Source organism: Papio anubis, chromosome 18, assembly GCF_008728515.1.
Source record: "Papio anubis isolate 15944 chromosome 18, Panubis1.0, whole genome shotgun sequence".
Classification (NCBI taxonomy): domain Eukaryota; kingdom Metazoa; phylum Chordata; class Mammalia; order Primates; family Cercopithecidae; genus Papio; species Papio anubis.
This window is the reverse complement of record NC_044993.1, coordinates 43,060,958-43,078,861: the sequence shown is the minus strand read 5'-3', so window position 1 is coordinate 43,078,861 and position 17,904 is coordinate 43,060,958. Positions and strand designations below refer to the sequence as shown.

The window sequence follows — 17,904 nt, the reverse complement described above, 5'->3', positions numbered from 1 at the left end:
ATGAAGGGTTTGTTTGTGAGCTCATCTAGCTTGTAGAGTTAAAGGGCACTTCCAGTGGCTGTAGCCCACCCAGGACCAGTCCAGAGAGAATAAGCTAAGAGGCCTAGCTCCAAGTATCTCTCTGAAAGAGGTCTGCCTGCACACTTTTCCAGCTACTGCCTGAGGTTCGGGCTTCTGGCTAGCCTGTATCTTGGAGCAAACAGAGCAGATAAACAATAAACCTCTGCAAGGCTCAAGGGAAGAATGGGCACTTCCTGCACCTTCTCCCCCAGCTCAACCGAGTGATAAATCCAGGTCTGAAGATTTCCTGGAAAAAGTATATGTAGGCACCAAGTGCCTCAATTTTAACAGCTCCCATATGAGCAACTGATTCCTAAATCACCTAGCTCTGGGAGTTGACGGGGCTCTGTATTCTGGAGTCTCCCTAGGACACAGAAGACAAAAAAAGCTGGTTGCTAAATGGGTGCACATCCGGTGGATTCCTTTGAAACTCAGAATGTGCAGACTGCATAAAAGTGCAAACATTTGCCACAGATCCTCTTCCAGGCTTAGGACAGAGTGAGTGGGAGATAAACTCTAGCTCTCAGCTTCTCCCTGAGGTACAAGGAATTGGAACATAAATCTAGCACTTCGACTTGACTTTTTTTTTTTTTTTTTTTTGAGACGGAGTCTCGCGCTGTGTCACCCAGGCTGGAGTGCAGTGGCCAGGCTGGAGTGCAGTGGCGCGATCTCGGCTCACTGCAAGCTCCGCCTCCCAGGTTCAGGCCATTCTCCTGCCTCAGCCTCCGAGTAGCTGGGACTACAGGCGCCCGCCACCACGCCCGGCTAGTTTTTTGTATTTTTAGTAGAGACGGGGTTTCACCATGTTAGCCAGGATGGTCTCGATCTCCTGACCTCGTGATCCGCCCGCCTCGGCCTCCCAAAGTGCTGGGATTACAGGCTTGAGCCACCGCGCCCGGCAACACTTCGACTTTTCAAGCTGCATCTCAAGGGACTGACTTCTGTCTCTCATATCTTGGGGCACTGACAGAAGTTGGCACACCCTAGTATCCAAAGGGCCATGAAGAACAAAGCAATTTGGAAAAGCAAAAAGATATGAGAGGCATCTAAAGTTAGAATATCTGGCAGGGCTGGTTGGTGAGGTCCATCTCCCAGATAAGGCCAGTATGAGAAGACTAGAAGAGGTGGCTGTCTTACCTACTGTGCAAAAACCAACACAGAAAGTCAAGAAAAATGAAGAAACAGGGAAATATGTTATAAATATAACAAGATAAATCTCCAGAAACAGAACCTAGTGAAATAAAGATATGTGATTTACCTGATAGGGCATGTGAAATAGACATTCACCAAGATTAAAAGAGTAATTCTTGAACTGAAAATTTCAACAGAGATAGGAAATATTTAAAATTATCAAGCAGAAATCACAGAGCTGAAGAATAACTGAACTGAAAAATTCAATAGAGTTCAACAGCAGACTAGATCAAGAAGACAGGATCAGTGAACTAGAAAAGAGGTCAATCACAATTATGCAATCCGAGAAGCAAAAATGAAAAAGAATAAAAAAGTAAAGATAGCTTAAAAGACTTATTGGAAACCATTAAGTAGAACAATTTATGCATTACTGGAGTACTAGGAGGAGAGAGAGAGAGAGAGAGAGAAAGACATGGCTGAAAACTTCTCAAGACTGGGGAAGAAAAGAGAAATCTGAATTCAGGAAGCCCAAAGGATGCCAAATAAGAAGAATCCAAAGAGATCTACACGGAAACATATTATAATCAAACTGACAAAAGGTAAAGACAAAGAATTTTGAAGCAGCAAGAGAAAGGCAACTTGGTACATACAAGAAATCCACATTAGACTTAACAGTTTTCAGCAGAAACCTTGCAGGACAGAAGGGAGTGAAACAGTATATTCAAAGTACTCAAGGAAGAAAACTGCCAACCAAAAATATTATGCCCATCAAAACTATCCTTAAAAAACAAGGGGCTGGGCTGGGTGGGGTGGCTCATGCCTGTAATCCCAGCACTTTGGGAGGCTGAGGCAGGCAGGTCACCTGAGGTCAGGAGTTCGAGACCAGCCTAGCCAACATGGTGAAACACCATCTCTATTAAAAATACAAAAATTAGCCGAGCATGGTGGCAGATGCCTGTAATCCCAGCTACTTGGGAGACTGAGGCAGGAGAATCACTTGAACTCGGGAGGTGGAGGTTGCAGTGAGCTGAGATCACACCACTACACTCCAGCAAGAGCAAGACTCCATCAAAACAAAAAAAAAAAAAAAAAAGAGGGGCTATAAAGACTTTCTCAGACAAACAAAAACTGAGGGAGTTTATCACCACTAGACCTGTCTGACAAGAAGTAAGAAATGATATGCAGAGTCCTTCAAGCTGAAAGAATGCTGAACAACAACAGGAAAGCAAAACAAAGCATAAAACTCACTGGCAAATGTACATATACAGGCAAAAAATCTTTTATTATTCCAACAGTGGTGAGTAAATGGACTGCAATCCTACTATAAAAGTTTAGGCCAGGCACAGTGGCTCACACCTATAATCCCAGCACTTTGGGAAGCTGAGGTGAGCAGATCACTTGAGGTCAGGAGTTCGAGACCAGCCTGGCCGACATGGCAAAACCCCATCTCTACTAAAAAAAAAATACAAAAATTAGCTGAGTGTGGTAGTGCATACCTGTAATCCCAGCTACTTGGGAAGCTGAGGCAGGAGAATCACTCGAATGTGGGAGGTGGAGGTTGCAGTAAGCCAAGATCAGGCCACTAGCCTGGGTAACAGAGCAAGACCCTGTCTCTTAAAAAGCAAAAGAAAAAAAAATCTTTCGAAGTATTAGGCCAGGCTCCGTGGCTCACACCTGTAATCCCAGCATTTTGGGAAGCTGAGGGGGGCGGATCACCTGAAGTCAACATGGCAAAACCCCATCCCTACTAAAATTACAAAAAAATTAGCTAGGCATCGTGGCAGGCACCTGTAGTCCCAGCTACTTGGGAGGCTGAGGCAGGAGAATCGCTTGAACTGGGAGGCAGAGGTTGCAGTGAGCCGAAGTTGCGACATTACACTCCAGCCTGGGCAATGAGTAAAACTCTATCCCAGAAAAAAAAAAAAAAAAAGGTTTAAAGTATTAAAAACAACTAATACTAAAATATGTTAATGGATACATAATATAAATAGTAGACAATTGTGACATCAATAGCATAATGTGGGAAGAAAAGAGAGAAAAGCATTCTTGCATGCAAGGGAAGTTACCAGCTTAAAGTAGACTGTGAGAACTATATTGTGTGTAGGCCCCTTGATAACCACAAAGAAAAAGGGAATCAAAACCTAGCAATGCAAAATAATAATAATAATAATAATAATGAGACAAATGACAGCAAGAAAAAAAAAAAAAGAGGAATAAAATAACCACAAAACAAATAAAACAATTAACAAAATGGCAAGAGTAAATCCTTCCTTATCAATAACTACTTTAAATTTGAATGGAATAAAGACATTAAAATCATGCTGAAGAGGTATGTGCACTCCTATGTTTATTGCAGCATTGTTCGCAATAGCTAGATATGAATTTAACCTAAATATTCATCAACAGATGACTAGATAAAGAAAATATGGTATATACAACAATAAAATATTATTCAGCCTTTAAAAAGAAGAAAATCCTGTCATTTGTGATACTGTGGATGAACCTGGAGGACATCATGCTAAGTCAAATAAGGCAGGCACAGAAAGACAAATGCCACATGATCTCACTTATATGTGGAATCTAAAAAATGTCAAACTGACAGTACTAGACTAGAAAGGTGGTTACCAGAGGCTGGGGATTGGAAGAGGGAGAGAACAAGGAATCAGAGTATCAAATAAATGATCTAAGAGTACAAAGTTTCCATTAGGATGAAATAAATATATAAGATCTAATGCATAGTATGGTAACTATAGTCAAGGATAATGCATTATGTATTTCAAAATAGCTAAGAATAAATTTTAAAGGTCTTACAACAAAAAAATGAGGTGATAGGTATGTTAATTAGCTTAATTTAATCATTCCACATTATATAATACATCAAACCATTACATTGTGCCCCGTTCATGTATACAATTATAATACATCAAATAAAAATATTTTTAAAAAACAAAAAAAAGTAAATGGAATAAACTCCACAATAGAAAGATGTAGAGTGCCTGAACAGATTTAATATTTATATGTTGTCTACAAGAAACTCATTTAGATTCAAGGACACGCAAAGGCTGAAAGTGAAGGGATGAAAAAACATATTGCATGCAAATGTTAACCCAAAAAAGGTAGAAGTGGCTATACTCATATCCAACAAGGCAGACTTTAAGTCAAAAACTGTCACTAGACACAAAGAAGGTCATTTAACAAAAAATGGGTCAACAAGATATAACAATTAAAAATATGTATGTACCAAACATAAAAGCACCTAACAAAGCAAATATTGACAGATCTAAAAGTACAAATTGACAGCAACAGTAGTAGGAGACTTCGATACTCCACTTTCAGTAACAGACAGGACATCCAGACAGAAAATCAGTAAGGAGTGAACTTGAACATTATAACAAATGGACTTAACAAACATAAATAGAACTTTTCATTCAACAGAATATACATTCTTCTTTTTTTTTTTAGATACAGGGTTTCACTCTGTCACCCAGGTTGGACTACAGTGATATGAGCAGAGCTCAGTGTAATCTTGAACTGGCCTCAAGCAATTCTGCCCCTTCAGCCTCACAGTGCTGGGACTACAGGTGTGAGCCACCAAGCCTGGCCTACACATTCTTAAGCACACATAAAACATTCTCCCAGATAGATCACGTTAGGCCACAACACGTCTTAAATCATATCAAGTATCTTTTCCAACTACATGGAGTGAAATTAGAAATCAGTAACAGCAAAAAAAATTAAAAAATAAAAAAAAGAAACATTCACAAATATGTGAAAACTAAATATAAACATACTCTTAAATAGCCACTGGACTAAAAAGGAAATAAGAAAATGGACCTCACCCTCTGCATGCCACCGCCCACCCAGCTCCGCCCACCCAGCTCCGCCCACCATGCTACTGCGACGAGCTGCTGCTCCGGAAAGGCCCCGCCAGCTCTGCCTCTGCGCTCAGCCTCTTCCCTGCCGGGAGAGGGTGAGGGTGCGCGGGCCAGCTGCTCCAGGAGGTGCGCGCGCTCGGGGTCCCCTGCATCCCCCGCACCCAAGTGGATTTGTGGCTGGTGCACAGCGTGGCAGCTAGGGATGCAGACATGGCCCACGGGCTGCTCGGCGCCACCGCCACGTTGACCAGAGGAGTCGGTGCCAGCCAGGCTGCGCAGGAGCGGGGCAGTGGGGATCCCCAAGCAGCTCGGAGTAGCCCCGGGGCCAGCGGGGAAGAACAAGGAAAATGAGGCACTAAGAAAAGAGCATGAAGCTGGGGCTCCCAGTTCCCAGCACGAGGAAAATGCGTCAACCCAGAAGAACTCATTACAAAGCAGAACAATGAAGATGAAAACAAATAGCAGATAAACATGACTGGGAGGCAGAAAAGACCACTGAACCTAGAAATGAGCCATCTGAATAGGACAGATACTTTCTCTCTGGAAGATTGTTGTTTTCATCACAACCTGAAAATTCACTGGAGGGATCTCATCGGGAGATACCCCTCCTCTTCCAGGCAGTATCAATGATAGCATGAATTTCTTCAGCACATTATAATGGAAACTTTAGCCAGGCTATAACTCATGATGTCAATATTCATGAGGCCATGTTGCAGTGTCCCAACAATACATTTAGAAGAGATGCAGGAGGAAGGACTTCACAGGCACAAGAACCATTTCTACAGTTACATTCTCATACCACCAATCCTGGGCAAACCCTTCCTAGAACTAATTTGACAGGATCTCTTCCACGTGTTGACAATCAGATGAGGAATCTAAAAAGCCAAGACCTACTGTATTACCTTCCCGTAAATATATTTGAAAAACTTAATGTCATTAGCCACAATGACTTTGATCCAATGGATGTTTCTCGGCTTTTTGACGAACCAGATTTTGATTCTGGCCTTTCTTTAGACTTGTCACAATAGCACCTTATCACCAAGTCTAATTCTTCTCACTCTGTGAAGATGCTATAGGTTTTAGTATAGTCTCATTCCCATCATGACTTAGAAGGTGCTGTAGGAGGCTGCTACCCAGAACCCAGTATGCTTTGTCACATGGATCACAGTAGTGATTATAGTTTCCATAGGGATCTTGCATTTCAAGACATATTTCATAACCACACTTACTACTTACAGCCAAGTGTACCAGAATCTACTTCTGAATCTTTTTCAGGCCTGGAAAGTCACAGAAAATGAGTAGGTACCTCAATGACACAGATAGAAACTTGAGCTGTGATGAATGGCATGCTAAAACTTTGCATATCCCTTTTTCTGTAGATGAAATTGTCCACATGCCTCTTTTTTTGTTTTTTGAGACCAAGTCTTGCTCTGTTGCCCAGGCTGGAGTGCAGTGGTGTGATGTCGTCTCACTGCAACCTTCACCTCCTGTGTTCAAGCAATTCTGCCTCAGCCTCCCAAGTAGCTGAGATTCCAGGAATCCGCCACCATGCCTGGCTAGTTTTTGTATTTTTAGTGGAGATGGGTTTTCATCATGTTGTCCAGGCTGGTCTCGAACTCCTGATCTCAGGTGATCTGCTCAGCTCGGCCTCCCAAAGTGCTGGGATTACAGGCGTGAGCCACTGCGCCCAGCCCACCTGTTGATTCTTTCAATAGCATATTAAGTAGGTACTATCTGACAGACCTACAAGTCTTGCTCATCTGTGATATCAGATGAAGAAGGAAAAATAAAGTTGCTGCTCAGAACTGTTATAAATGCAAATTAGACATAATTTTGAATCTAGAGGATGATGTATGTAAATTGCAAGCAAAGAAGGAAACTCTTGAGAGCAAGCCCAATGTAATAAAGCTATTAACATAATGAAACAGAAACTGCATGACATTTGTGTTTTTAGATTAATAAAAGATGACCAAGGTAGGCCAGTCAACCCAAACCAGTATGTTCTTCAATACAGCTGTGATGGAAGAAGAGCAAACACTCAGGTAAGAAGAAGCTATAGCAGGAAATGTAAGTTGAAAGAAAATAAAAAAAAGAGCAAACACTGGGGATCTAATTATTTTAAGATACATTTTAGATTTTATGATTTAAAATGCAAAATAGCCTTATTTTCATTTAGTTTGTTAGCACTGAAATATAGTGGGCCTTTTAAACACTATTTTAATCTTTATATTTAGCTTATAAATTTTTCTATATGGAAATAAATTTTATATGTGAATTTTTTAAAAAAGAAAATTTAAAAATATCTCAAGCTGGGAATGGTGGTACACACCTGTAGTCTCAGCCACTTGGGAGGCTCAGATGGGAGGATTATTAGTTTGAGTTCTGCCTGGGCAAAATAGCAAGACCCTGTGTGTATATATACATACATATACATACATATATACATACATACATACACACAAATGAAGACAAAAATACTACATATCAAAGCTTATGGGATGTAGTAAAAGCACTTGGGGAATTTTATAGTGACAAATGCCTACATTATAAAGGAAGAAAGATCCCAAATAACCTAACTTTACCCCTCAAGGTACTAGAAAAAGAACAAACTAAACCCAAAGTTAACAGAAAGAAGGAAATAATAAAGATCAGGACAGAAATAAATCAAACAGAGAACGGAAAAACTGCAGAAAATCAACAAAATCAGGTTGGTTTTTCAAAAAATATAAAAGTTGACAAACCTTTAGCTACACTAAGAAAAAAAAGAAGACTAAAAATCAGAAACGAAAGAGGGAACATTACAACTGATGTCACAGAAATAAAAAGGACCATAAGGGACTATTATGAACAATTATATGCCAACAAATTGGATAACCGAGAGAAAATGGGTATTTCTAGAAACATAGAACCAACAAAGATTGAATCAAGACCAGAAAACCTGAACATACCAATCACAAATAAAAACATTAAAGTTGTAATAAAATACTTTTCATCAAAGAAAAGCCCAGGACCAGATAGCTAAGAATTAATACTGACCAGGTGCAGTGGCTCAGCCTGTAATCCTAGCACTTTGGGAGGTTGAGGCAGGCAGATCACCTGAGGTCAGCAGTTTAAGACCAGCCTGGCCAACATGGTGAAACTCCATCTCTTCTAAAAATACAAAAATTAGCCAGGCATGGTGGCAGACGCTTGTCATTACAGCTACTCAGGAGGCCAAGGCAGGAGAATCGCTTGAACCTGGGAGGCGGAGGTTGCATGAGCCAAGATTGCGCCATTGTATTCCAGCCTGGGTGACAAGAGCAAAACTCTGTCTCAAAAACAAAAACAAAACAAAACAAAAAAAAAGAATTTATACCAATCCCTCTTAAACTCTGCCAAAAAGTAGAAGTTCCAAACTCATTTTCTGAGGGCAGCATCACCCTAATACTAAAGTCAGACATCACAGTAACATAACATCCTTTTATGATAAAAGAATTCTCAACAAAATAAGTATAGAAGACAAATTCCTCAATGTAATAAAGGCAATTGATGAAAAGTACAAATTCTCAACTAATATCATTAATGGGGAAAAAACTGAAAGCTTTTCCTTTAAGATGTGTATAAGGCAAGGATGCCCACTCAATACTTCCACTCAACACAGTACTAAAAATACTAGCAAGAGCAATCAGGCAAGAAGGCATCATATCAGAAAAAAAGAAGTACAGTTATCCATTTGTAGATGACATGATCCTAAATATAAATAACCTAACAACTTCACAGAAAAAATGTTAGAATAAATGAATTAATAAGTTGTAAGATACAAAATCAACATACAAGTATCAGTTGCATTTCTTTACAGCAATAACAATCTATCCAAAAAAAAAAGAAAAAAATCACATTTACAATAGCATCAAAAGAATAAAATAGTTTGTTTTCAAAAAAACCAAAAAAACAAAAAACAGAGTTTCGCTGCTTTTTTAAAAAACAAAAAAACAAAAAAACAAAAAAACAGAATTTTGCTCTGTTGCCCAGGCTGGAGTGCAGTGGCACAATCTCGGCTCACTGCACCCTCCGCCTGCCAGGTTCAAGCAGTTCTCTGCCTCAGCCTCCCGAGTAGCTGGGATTACAGGTACCCGCCACCACACCCAATAATTTTTGTATTTTTAGTAGAGATGGGGTTTCACCATCTTGGCCAGGCTGGTCTTGACCTCCTGACCTCGTGATCCACCCAACTCGGACTCCCATAGTGCTGGGATTACAGGCGTGAGCCACTGCGCCCAGCCCAGAAATAATTTTAATAAATGTAATAAATTTTAATAAATAATAATAAAGATCTGTACTCTGAAAACTATAAAACATTGATGAAAGAAACCGAAGACACAAAAAAAGGAAAGATATCCCATGTTCATAGATTTGAAGAATACTACTTAAATGTCCATACTAACCAAAATGATACAGATTCAACACAACTCCTATCAAAATTCCAATGACATTCTTCACAGAAAACAAACAAACAAACAAAAACTTAAAAACACAAAAGATCTCAAATAGCAAAAACAATCTTGAGAAAGGAAAACAAAGTTGGAGGCATCACAGTTCATGATTTCAAATTATATTACAAAGCTAATCAAAACAGTATGGTACTAGCATAAAAACAGACACGTACACCAATGGAAAAGAACAGCAAGTCCAGAAACAAACCCAATCATGTATGTTCAAATAATTTTCTACAAAGCCACCAAGAAGACACAATGGAAAAACGATAGTATCATCAACAAATGGTGTTGGGAAAACAGGCTATCCATACGCAAAAGAGCTACACTAGACCCTTACCTTACACCATATATAAAAATCAACTCACAACGGATTAAAAACCTAAACCTAAGACCAGAAATCATAAAATTACTAGAAGAAAACAGGTAACAAGCTAGAAAAACTCCTGGATATTGGCCTTGGCTATGATTTTTTGAATATTACACCAAAAGCACAGGCAACAAAAAGCAGAAACAAACAAGTGAGACTACATCAAACTAACAAGCTTCTACACAGCAAAGGAAACAATCAGGAGTGAAGAGATAATCTGTTGAATGGGAGGACATATTTGCAAATGGGAGCACATACATCTAAGGGGTTAATATCCAAAATACATAAGTAATTGAAACAACTCAATAGCAAGAAAATAACCCAATTTAAAAATGGGCAAAGCTTCTGAATAGACATTTCCTTTTTTTTTTTTTTTTGAGACAGAGTCTCGCTCTGTCGCCCAGGCTAGAATGCAGTGGCTGGATCTCAGCTCACTGCAAGCTCTGCCTCCCGGGTCTACACCATTCTCCTGCCTCAGCCTCCCGAGTAGCTGGGACTACAGGTGCCCGCCACCTCGCCCAGCTAGTTTTTTGTGTTTTTTTAGTAGAGACAGGGTTTCACCATGTTAGACAGGCTGGTCTCGATCTCCTGACCTCGTGATCCGCCCGTCTCGGCCTCCCAAAGTGCTGGGATTACAGGCTTATGCCACCGTGCCCGGCCTAAACATTTCTTAAAAAGAAGACATACAAATGGTGTACACATATATGAAAAAGTGCTCAGCATCAGTAATCATCAGGGAAATGTAAATCAAAACAATAATATCAGCTCACACCTGTCAGGATGGCTATTATTAAAAAGACAAAAAATAACAAGTGTTGGTCAGGATGTGCAGAAACAGAAACTCCTGTATACTGTTGGTAGGAATGTAAACTAGTACAGCCATTATGGAAAATGGTATGGAGGTTCATCAAAAAACTAAAAATAGAACTACCTTATGATCCAGCAATCCCATTTTTTGGGTATATATCCAAGGAAATGAAGTCAGTACGTTAAAGAGATATCTGCACTCCCATTTTCATTGTAGCATTATTCACAATAGTCAAGATACAAAATCAATGTTAAGTGTTCAACAGATGAATGGATAAAGAAAATGTAGTATATACACACAGTAGAATACTCTTCAGCCATTAAAAAGGAAATCCTGCCATTTATGACAATATGGATGAAACTGGTGAATATTAAGTAAAATAAGCCAGGCACAAAAAAATAAGTATTTTATAATCTCACTTACATGTGGAATCTAAAAAAGTCAAACTGACAGAAACAGAGAGTAGAATGGTGGTTATCAGTGGTGAGGGAGGGGAGCTAGGAAGATGCTGGTCAAATGAAACAAACTTTCAGTTAGGAAGCATAAGTTCAAGAGATCAATTATACAGCATATCGACAACAGTTAATAACATATTGGATACTTGAAAATTGCCAAGAAAATTGTTCTAGCCACAAAAAATGATAAGTATACACGATAATGCATATGTTCATTATCTTTACTTTAGACATCCTACAATGTGAACATACATATTGAAACATCATGTTGTATACAATATACAATTTTGTCAACTGAAATAACTTATTAAAATAAAACAAATGAACAGAGGTTCTGAGATCAGTGAGATAATACCAAAGAGTCTAACACTTGCATCACTGGAGTCTAAGAGGGAGAAAGTAGAGCAGAAAATATCTGAATGGCTTAAAACTTTACATATTTGATGAAAGGCATTAACTTACATTTAAGCTCAACAAATCCCAAAGAAAATAAATTCAAACACCCAGGCATATCATAATCAAACCAATAAAAACCAAAGACAAAGATTCCTGAAAATACTCTGAAAAAAATAATAGGTTTCATATAGGGGAATTATTACTTTAATGGCTGCACATTTCTCATCAGAAACCATGGAGGCTGAAAGAACAGAACTGTCAACACAGTATTTTATATCCAGCAAAAGTATCTTTCATGAATTAAGGCAAAATAAAGACATTCTCAGATGAAGAAAAATTAAGAGAATTAAATGTCAATAGACTTGCACTAAAAGAAATTTTCCAGATGAAAAGGACTGATACCGATGTAAACTTGGAACATCAATAATTAAAGAAGATAAATACAAATGAAAAATATTGTGGTAAATGTGATAGACTGTTTTCCTGTTGGGTTCTTAAAAATATCTATGATAGTTGTAAGGAAAAAAGACATTGTCTGATGAGTCTTATTTTTTATTTTTATTGAGACCCAGCGTCTAGCTCTGTCGCCCAGGCTGGAATGGAGTGCAGTAGAGTGATCTTGGCTCACTGCAACTTCTGCCTCCTGGGCTCAAGTAATCCTCCTACTTCAGCCTCCTGAGTAGCTGGGACTACAGGAACATGCCACCACGCCTAGCTAATTTTGTGTATTTTTTGTAGAGACGGGGTTTCACCATGTTGTCCAGGCTGGTCTCGAACTTCTGGACTCAAGCAATCTGCTCGCCTCGGCCTCCCGGTCTTGTTTGAAACTCACTCACTGCATCACTCACTGCAGCCTCGAACTCCTGGGCTCAAGTGATCCTTTAGCCTCAGCTGCCTAGTAGCTGGAACCACCACACCCAGCTAATTTTACTTTTTGTAGAGACGCGGTCTCACCACGTTGCCCAAGCTGGTCTCAAACTCCTGGCTTCAAACAACTCTCCTGCCTTGGCCTCCCAAAGTGTTGGGATTACAGGTGTAAGCCACCATGCCCAGCCAATTAATACTTTATATAAAAGAAGTGAAGAGCTTAATTTTTCTAAATTTAAGACAAACATGCAGATTAAAAGGCAAGCCAAAATTAAATATTGCCAAGTCATTTTAATGGTCAGAATTAGAGAATCAAGTGCAATTACTAGAGTTGAAGAAGTCAAATATTTTTCAATTTGAAATCTTATCTGAGGGAAAACACTATCTGATTACTTTTAGGAAGCAACCCGGAGTTCATACTGACCTTTTTTTCCCCCTTAAGTATTTCTGAAATTTAAAGAAATAAGAATAGATTCTGGCTAAATTTTCAGGTCATTTGCAATTTTAAATTTTCTCATCATAAACCGCTTCAAGCTCTTTGATCACTTCCACTGATTACTACACAAGAAATAATTTGCAGAGTTTCCCTTTTATATCATTTACATTTAAATACAAGAAAATGCCCATAAAAATCTAAGAAATGTTCATTTCAAAAACTAACAAAATCAAACTATAAGTATTAAAGTGCCCACAAAACCATTTTGGAATACCATGGAATTGAGTGAGGCAGGGAGTAACAACTCTCAAACTACTTTTATTTAATCTTACTTATATATTTAAGAATAAATTATCTTCAACAGACCTAATCTACTTGTGGAATCATTTCAAGGTATTCTGAATAATCACATCATTTATAGATATCAGAGCAGAACAAATTGGATTAAGTAAAGAACTATAATTATACTCTTAGGACATTTGCTGATGACAGAGGTTTCTCTGACACCAGTGACAAAGTAATATTTTCTGAAACCATTACGACATGCCTAGACAAATTAAATTTTTTAGCTTTATAACAAGAAAGCTCATAAATGTATCTCAGAGCATACAATTTTTTGGAAAATTGGTTAAATAGGTTATGTCACAGAGGAAACCTAATTTGCCTCTCTGCCAAGGAAATTTTTAAATAAGCCAATAATTTAACATTATGAGATCTGAAGTAATTACTTTTCTACATGACAAGCTCCAGCCCAGTCACCAGTACCTCCTTTACCATATCCAATGAATATTTTAACATGACTTCCCTCTAATGGTCTTCAGCTTTACATGGATAGACTCTGACATCGATAATTCCTTAGAGAGGTGCTTATTCCACAAGCTGCTCTTGCTTTTTCTGAGGACATATGTATGTATACAAGCGTTTTTAGATATTAATCATTTTTAAGTTTTTTTGCTTAAAATCAAAAGTTTCCTTACAGTATGTTTCAAAGATAAAATCACATTACATTATTGGGGAAACTACTAGTTAAGACTCTAAAATGCATACAAGGCTGGGTGCAGTGGCTCATGCCTGTAATCCCAGCACTTTGGGAGGCCAAGGCAGGCGGATCACTTAAGGCCAGGAGTTTGAGACCAGCCTGGCCAACATGGTGAGACCCCATCTGTACTTACAAAAAAAAAAAAAAAAATTGGCCAGGCCTGGTGGCACTCGCCTCTAATCACAGCTACTCAGGACACTAAGGCATGAGAATCACTTGAACCCAGGAGGCAGAAGTTGCATGAGCTGAGATAGTGTCACTGCACTCCAGCCTGGGCGACAAAGCAAGACTCTATGTCTCCTAAATAAATAAATAAAATGCATACAAAATAGCTGCAGTAGTACCTGCAGACAGATACAGAATTAAAGGAAAAGGAATCCTTAGGAAAATTCTATATCCTATCTAGAGTACCTCTTAAGCTCCCTCTGCTGGTTATCATTTAAATAAAGTAGGAAAAAATGTTCCTTTTTTCTTTGAGGGGGTGATGGGAGATGCAGGATGAAGGATGAAGTTGATAATGTTACTACTAAAATTGAAAGGAGATTCTCTTAAAAGGGGGCTAAATCTAATTGATGACTATCTTCTGTAAGAAGGCTTTAAAAGGATTTCCAAACAGATTGGGGGAAGAGGGACTGAAAATAAGGGGAGTGACTGCCAAGTTTGAATATGTTAATCATTAAATTGATATGCCAAAATGCAAAAGCATTTAGTATAAATCAACTAGAAATGATTATAACTTAACACTAGAAAAATTGAGAATTTAAATGTATTTCACAAACTTCACCAGAACAAAAAATTTTTATCACACTATTTAATCTACTTAGTTTCAATATTAAGGTTTATTTTTTCTTCCAGAGTGAAAGTAACAATTTAAATAATTATCAGGATGTATAAACGAATATCCATTCAGATAAAACATTACTGCTTAAAAGTGGCTATCTAAGAAATATTTTGCATGTAATAAATATATTTCATGTTTAGGTTAACAGGCACCATCTTGAGAGCAGAAGTTTTTTTTTTTAACTAATAAATAAATTACATTCAAAAAAACAAGGTGTTTATATCTGAGTATATCATTAAATGTTTTTCTTCATATAGCACCCAAACTTCAAACTGTCTAGAAAGTATCTCCTAAAATATAACTCATACCTTAAGTAATAAAAATAAAGGCCAAGAAAAAAAATCAATTTAAGACAAAATGTACAGTTTATATTCTTAATTCCCCATTCAATAAAATATCAATTGCCAATTTACTAAAAGTAAATGAACTGTATAGATGCAATCTGTTAGCACTGAAAATCTGAAATATATATTTTTAAAAATCACTCTGACAGTATTTAAAATATTGCATCTCTGGTGGCAAACCTGAAAACAATCAAGCATCTTATTACCCTAGTTTTCATACCTACCCCACACCCCATCACTTTTTATCCTTTACATCCATCCAGCATTTTTTTTTTTTTTTTTTTTGGCAAATACACTTACTTATATCCCAAACACAAAACACTGACAATACTCCTTGGTAAACAAGGAAATCCCAGAACAGTCCAAGCCTACACAGCTTGTGTGGCACAGGCTAAATGACAGGAGAGAAACAATCAATGGCCCTTATTGATGCAGTCAGAATGCTCCTGAGAGTCCGTAACTGTTTGAGAATTTGCTGATGTAATCCTGACAGAAGTTTCGGCAGGTTTGGCAGACCAAATATCAGAGAATAAGTCTTTGATTGATAATTTTTCTATTTATTTCTGCCAAGGCGACTGAAAACACGAAAGCCTTTTCATCAGACAGGTTAGCATAGATGTCAATTTCCTTTTCCTGTTTCTCTGTTAAAAGAAAAAGGGAAAGTTTAATACAAAGGCAGTAGATGCAGTAAATTTAAATTTTTTAAAGCTTTCAAGTATTTCTTTAAATGACAGTATTATATATAATACTACAATATACATTAAATGTTACTATGCTACTGAACTAAAAAGTTTTTAAAATTATACAAAGGAGTTACCGAAATGAAGATTAAATGAAGACAATATATATTTCTATACACAGGTGATCTAACAGCTACATCATTTCTCTAAGAGCCTCATATATTTCTATCTCCTCACTGTCTCAATCAAAATGAATTTTCTCTGCTAGACAAAATTCACTCTGAGAGATGGTCCCCTTCTGAACATCAATGGTCACTTTATGAATACATTAACATATTCATCTTCATCTTCTTATACAGGAAATAACATTTATTTCTATCTTTCCCCTCTCGTTTACAAATGTAATCCAAGTTCACAGAAAATTTGAAAAAGAAAATAAAAATCACTCGTAATCTCATGAGTCACCAAAAATCACAATTAACATCTTGGTATGTATTCTTCCGAGTTACTTTTTCAGGATCCCCTGATTCTATTTTTATTTTGTTTTGACATTCTAATCAAAGTTAAATGCATATAATTTACAATCAAATCATTTTTATAAAACTTGTTAAACAGAAGTCCTTTGCCCCATGCACATTTCCCATTCTCCAAATGCAACTACTTTTTTTGTGACTTTTTTTTTCCAGTTGTTCCTTTTTGCTTTTACAAAAACAAATCTCTAAGTAACATTTGTATAAGATGCTACTTCAGGGTTTTAGGCATTACTGATTCACTTTCCCCCATGGAAAATAAGGGTTACACTGTTTTGCGTCTCTTGCCCCAGTAAACACTCTGCCCATCCCTCATCTTCTCACTATAGTTCAATCACAACTTCAGTAACATCAATTTTCAATGATTACATTATTATGCCTACGGTAAGTGATTTCACTTTTCCTTTACATTGTTTTCCCTGAAGTGATTCTCTTTTTACTTGCTTAGTTCTCATTTCTAACTCAACCCAAAGTCTTTCCTAGTTGTATAAATTTTTCAGGATGTTTATACATATAAGGTATTTTATCATTTTTATCTTGTGGAAGAAATCTCTCCAAGTCTTCCAACCTGCTCCAGTATGAAATGGTTGCTCTCTAGGCCTACTGCACAATTATCATCTTGTGCTCTTTCATCAGCATCATGCTGGAGACTCTCATCTCTAGAGTCGGGTGGACCCACCTTTGTCTTGAATCCAAAGATCCTTTCTTGGTTTACTTCCTTATTTTGGTAGCAGGTAACTTATAGGGGCTTCCTAAGAAAGGGAGTATTGGTAGCAAATTTTTTGAGACCCTGAATGTCAGAAAATATATTTAGTCTACCTTCACATTGATTCATGGTTTGACTGAGTATAGATTTGTAGGTTTCCGCTTAGAACTGTGAAGGCAGTAAATTGTCTTCTGACTACTGGTGCCACTGTTGAGAAAACCCAATACCTTTTTTACAGTTATTTTTAAAATCAATGATAAATTTACATAGAGTGAAATACACAGATTCTCTATGTGTTCAACTGGAGGAGTTCTGACAAACATATACAAACATGTAACCCATGTCACAATCAACCTGTAACAAATTTCCTCCAGAAATCCCTCATGCTTCTTTCCAGCCAATCCCTCTCTACACCTACAAGCAACCATTGTTCTGATTTCTATTACCATAGAATCATTCTGTCTGTTCCTAAACTTCACATAAATGGCATCATATATAGTATGTACTCTTTTGTGTCTAGCTTATTTTGCTCAACATGTTTTTGACATTCATTGATGCTATTCATATATCAGTAGTTTGTTCTTTGCTGGACAATATTCCATTGTATTAGTTCCAACATCATTTTGCTTTTCTTTTTTCTGAAAACCTGAGGAATTTTCTTTAACCAAAGAGATATGAGATATAATGACAAACTCTGGCATAATTTATCTTTTTAACCATCTGTTAGACTGGGAATTTGTAGGCCCTTTTAACAAAGAAACTAAATGTCCTTCAGGTTGGGAAAATTTTCTTGAATAAATAATTGTCATTGTTAAAGTCATTGATGACTTCCTTCTCCTCCATCTTCCATGTTCCTTATCTGAAACTTCAATTATTTACAGATGTCAGACCTCA

General features: G+C 37.6%; 1 protein-coding gene and 1 pseudogene across 2 annotated transcripts in view; one reads left to right on the top strand and one right to left on the bottom strand.

The window, feature by feature from the left end:
• On the top strand, positions 1–7,112 carry LOC103880412 (annotated as a pseudogene).
• Positions 7,113–14,705: 7,593 nt separating this feature from the next.
• C18H16orf87 (chromosome 18 C16orf87 homolog) overlaps positions 14,706–17,904 on the bottom strand; it is a 33,052-nt gene continuing 29,853 nt past the window's right edge. For both annotated transcript variants that reach the window (XM_021931925.2, XM_031658265.1), the window contains one exon: positions 14,706–15,735. In XM_021931925.2, coding sequence (XP_021787617.2) covers positions 15,617–15,735 — 119 coding nt within the window. In that variant the 3' untranslated portion in view covers positions 14,706–15,616. The remainder of the gene's footprint in view (positions 15,736–17,904) is intronic.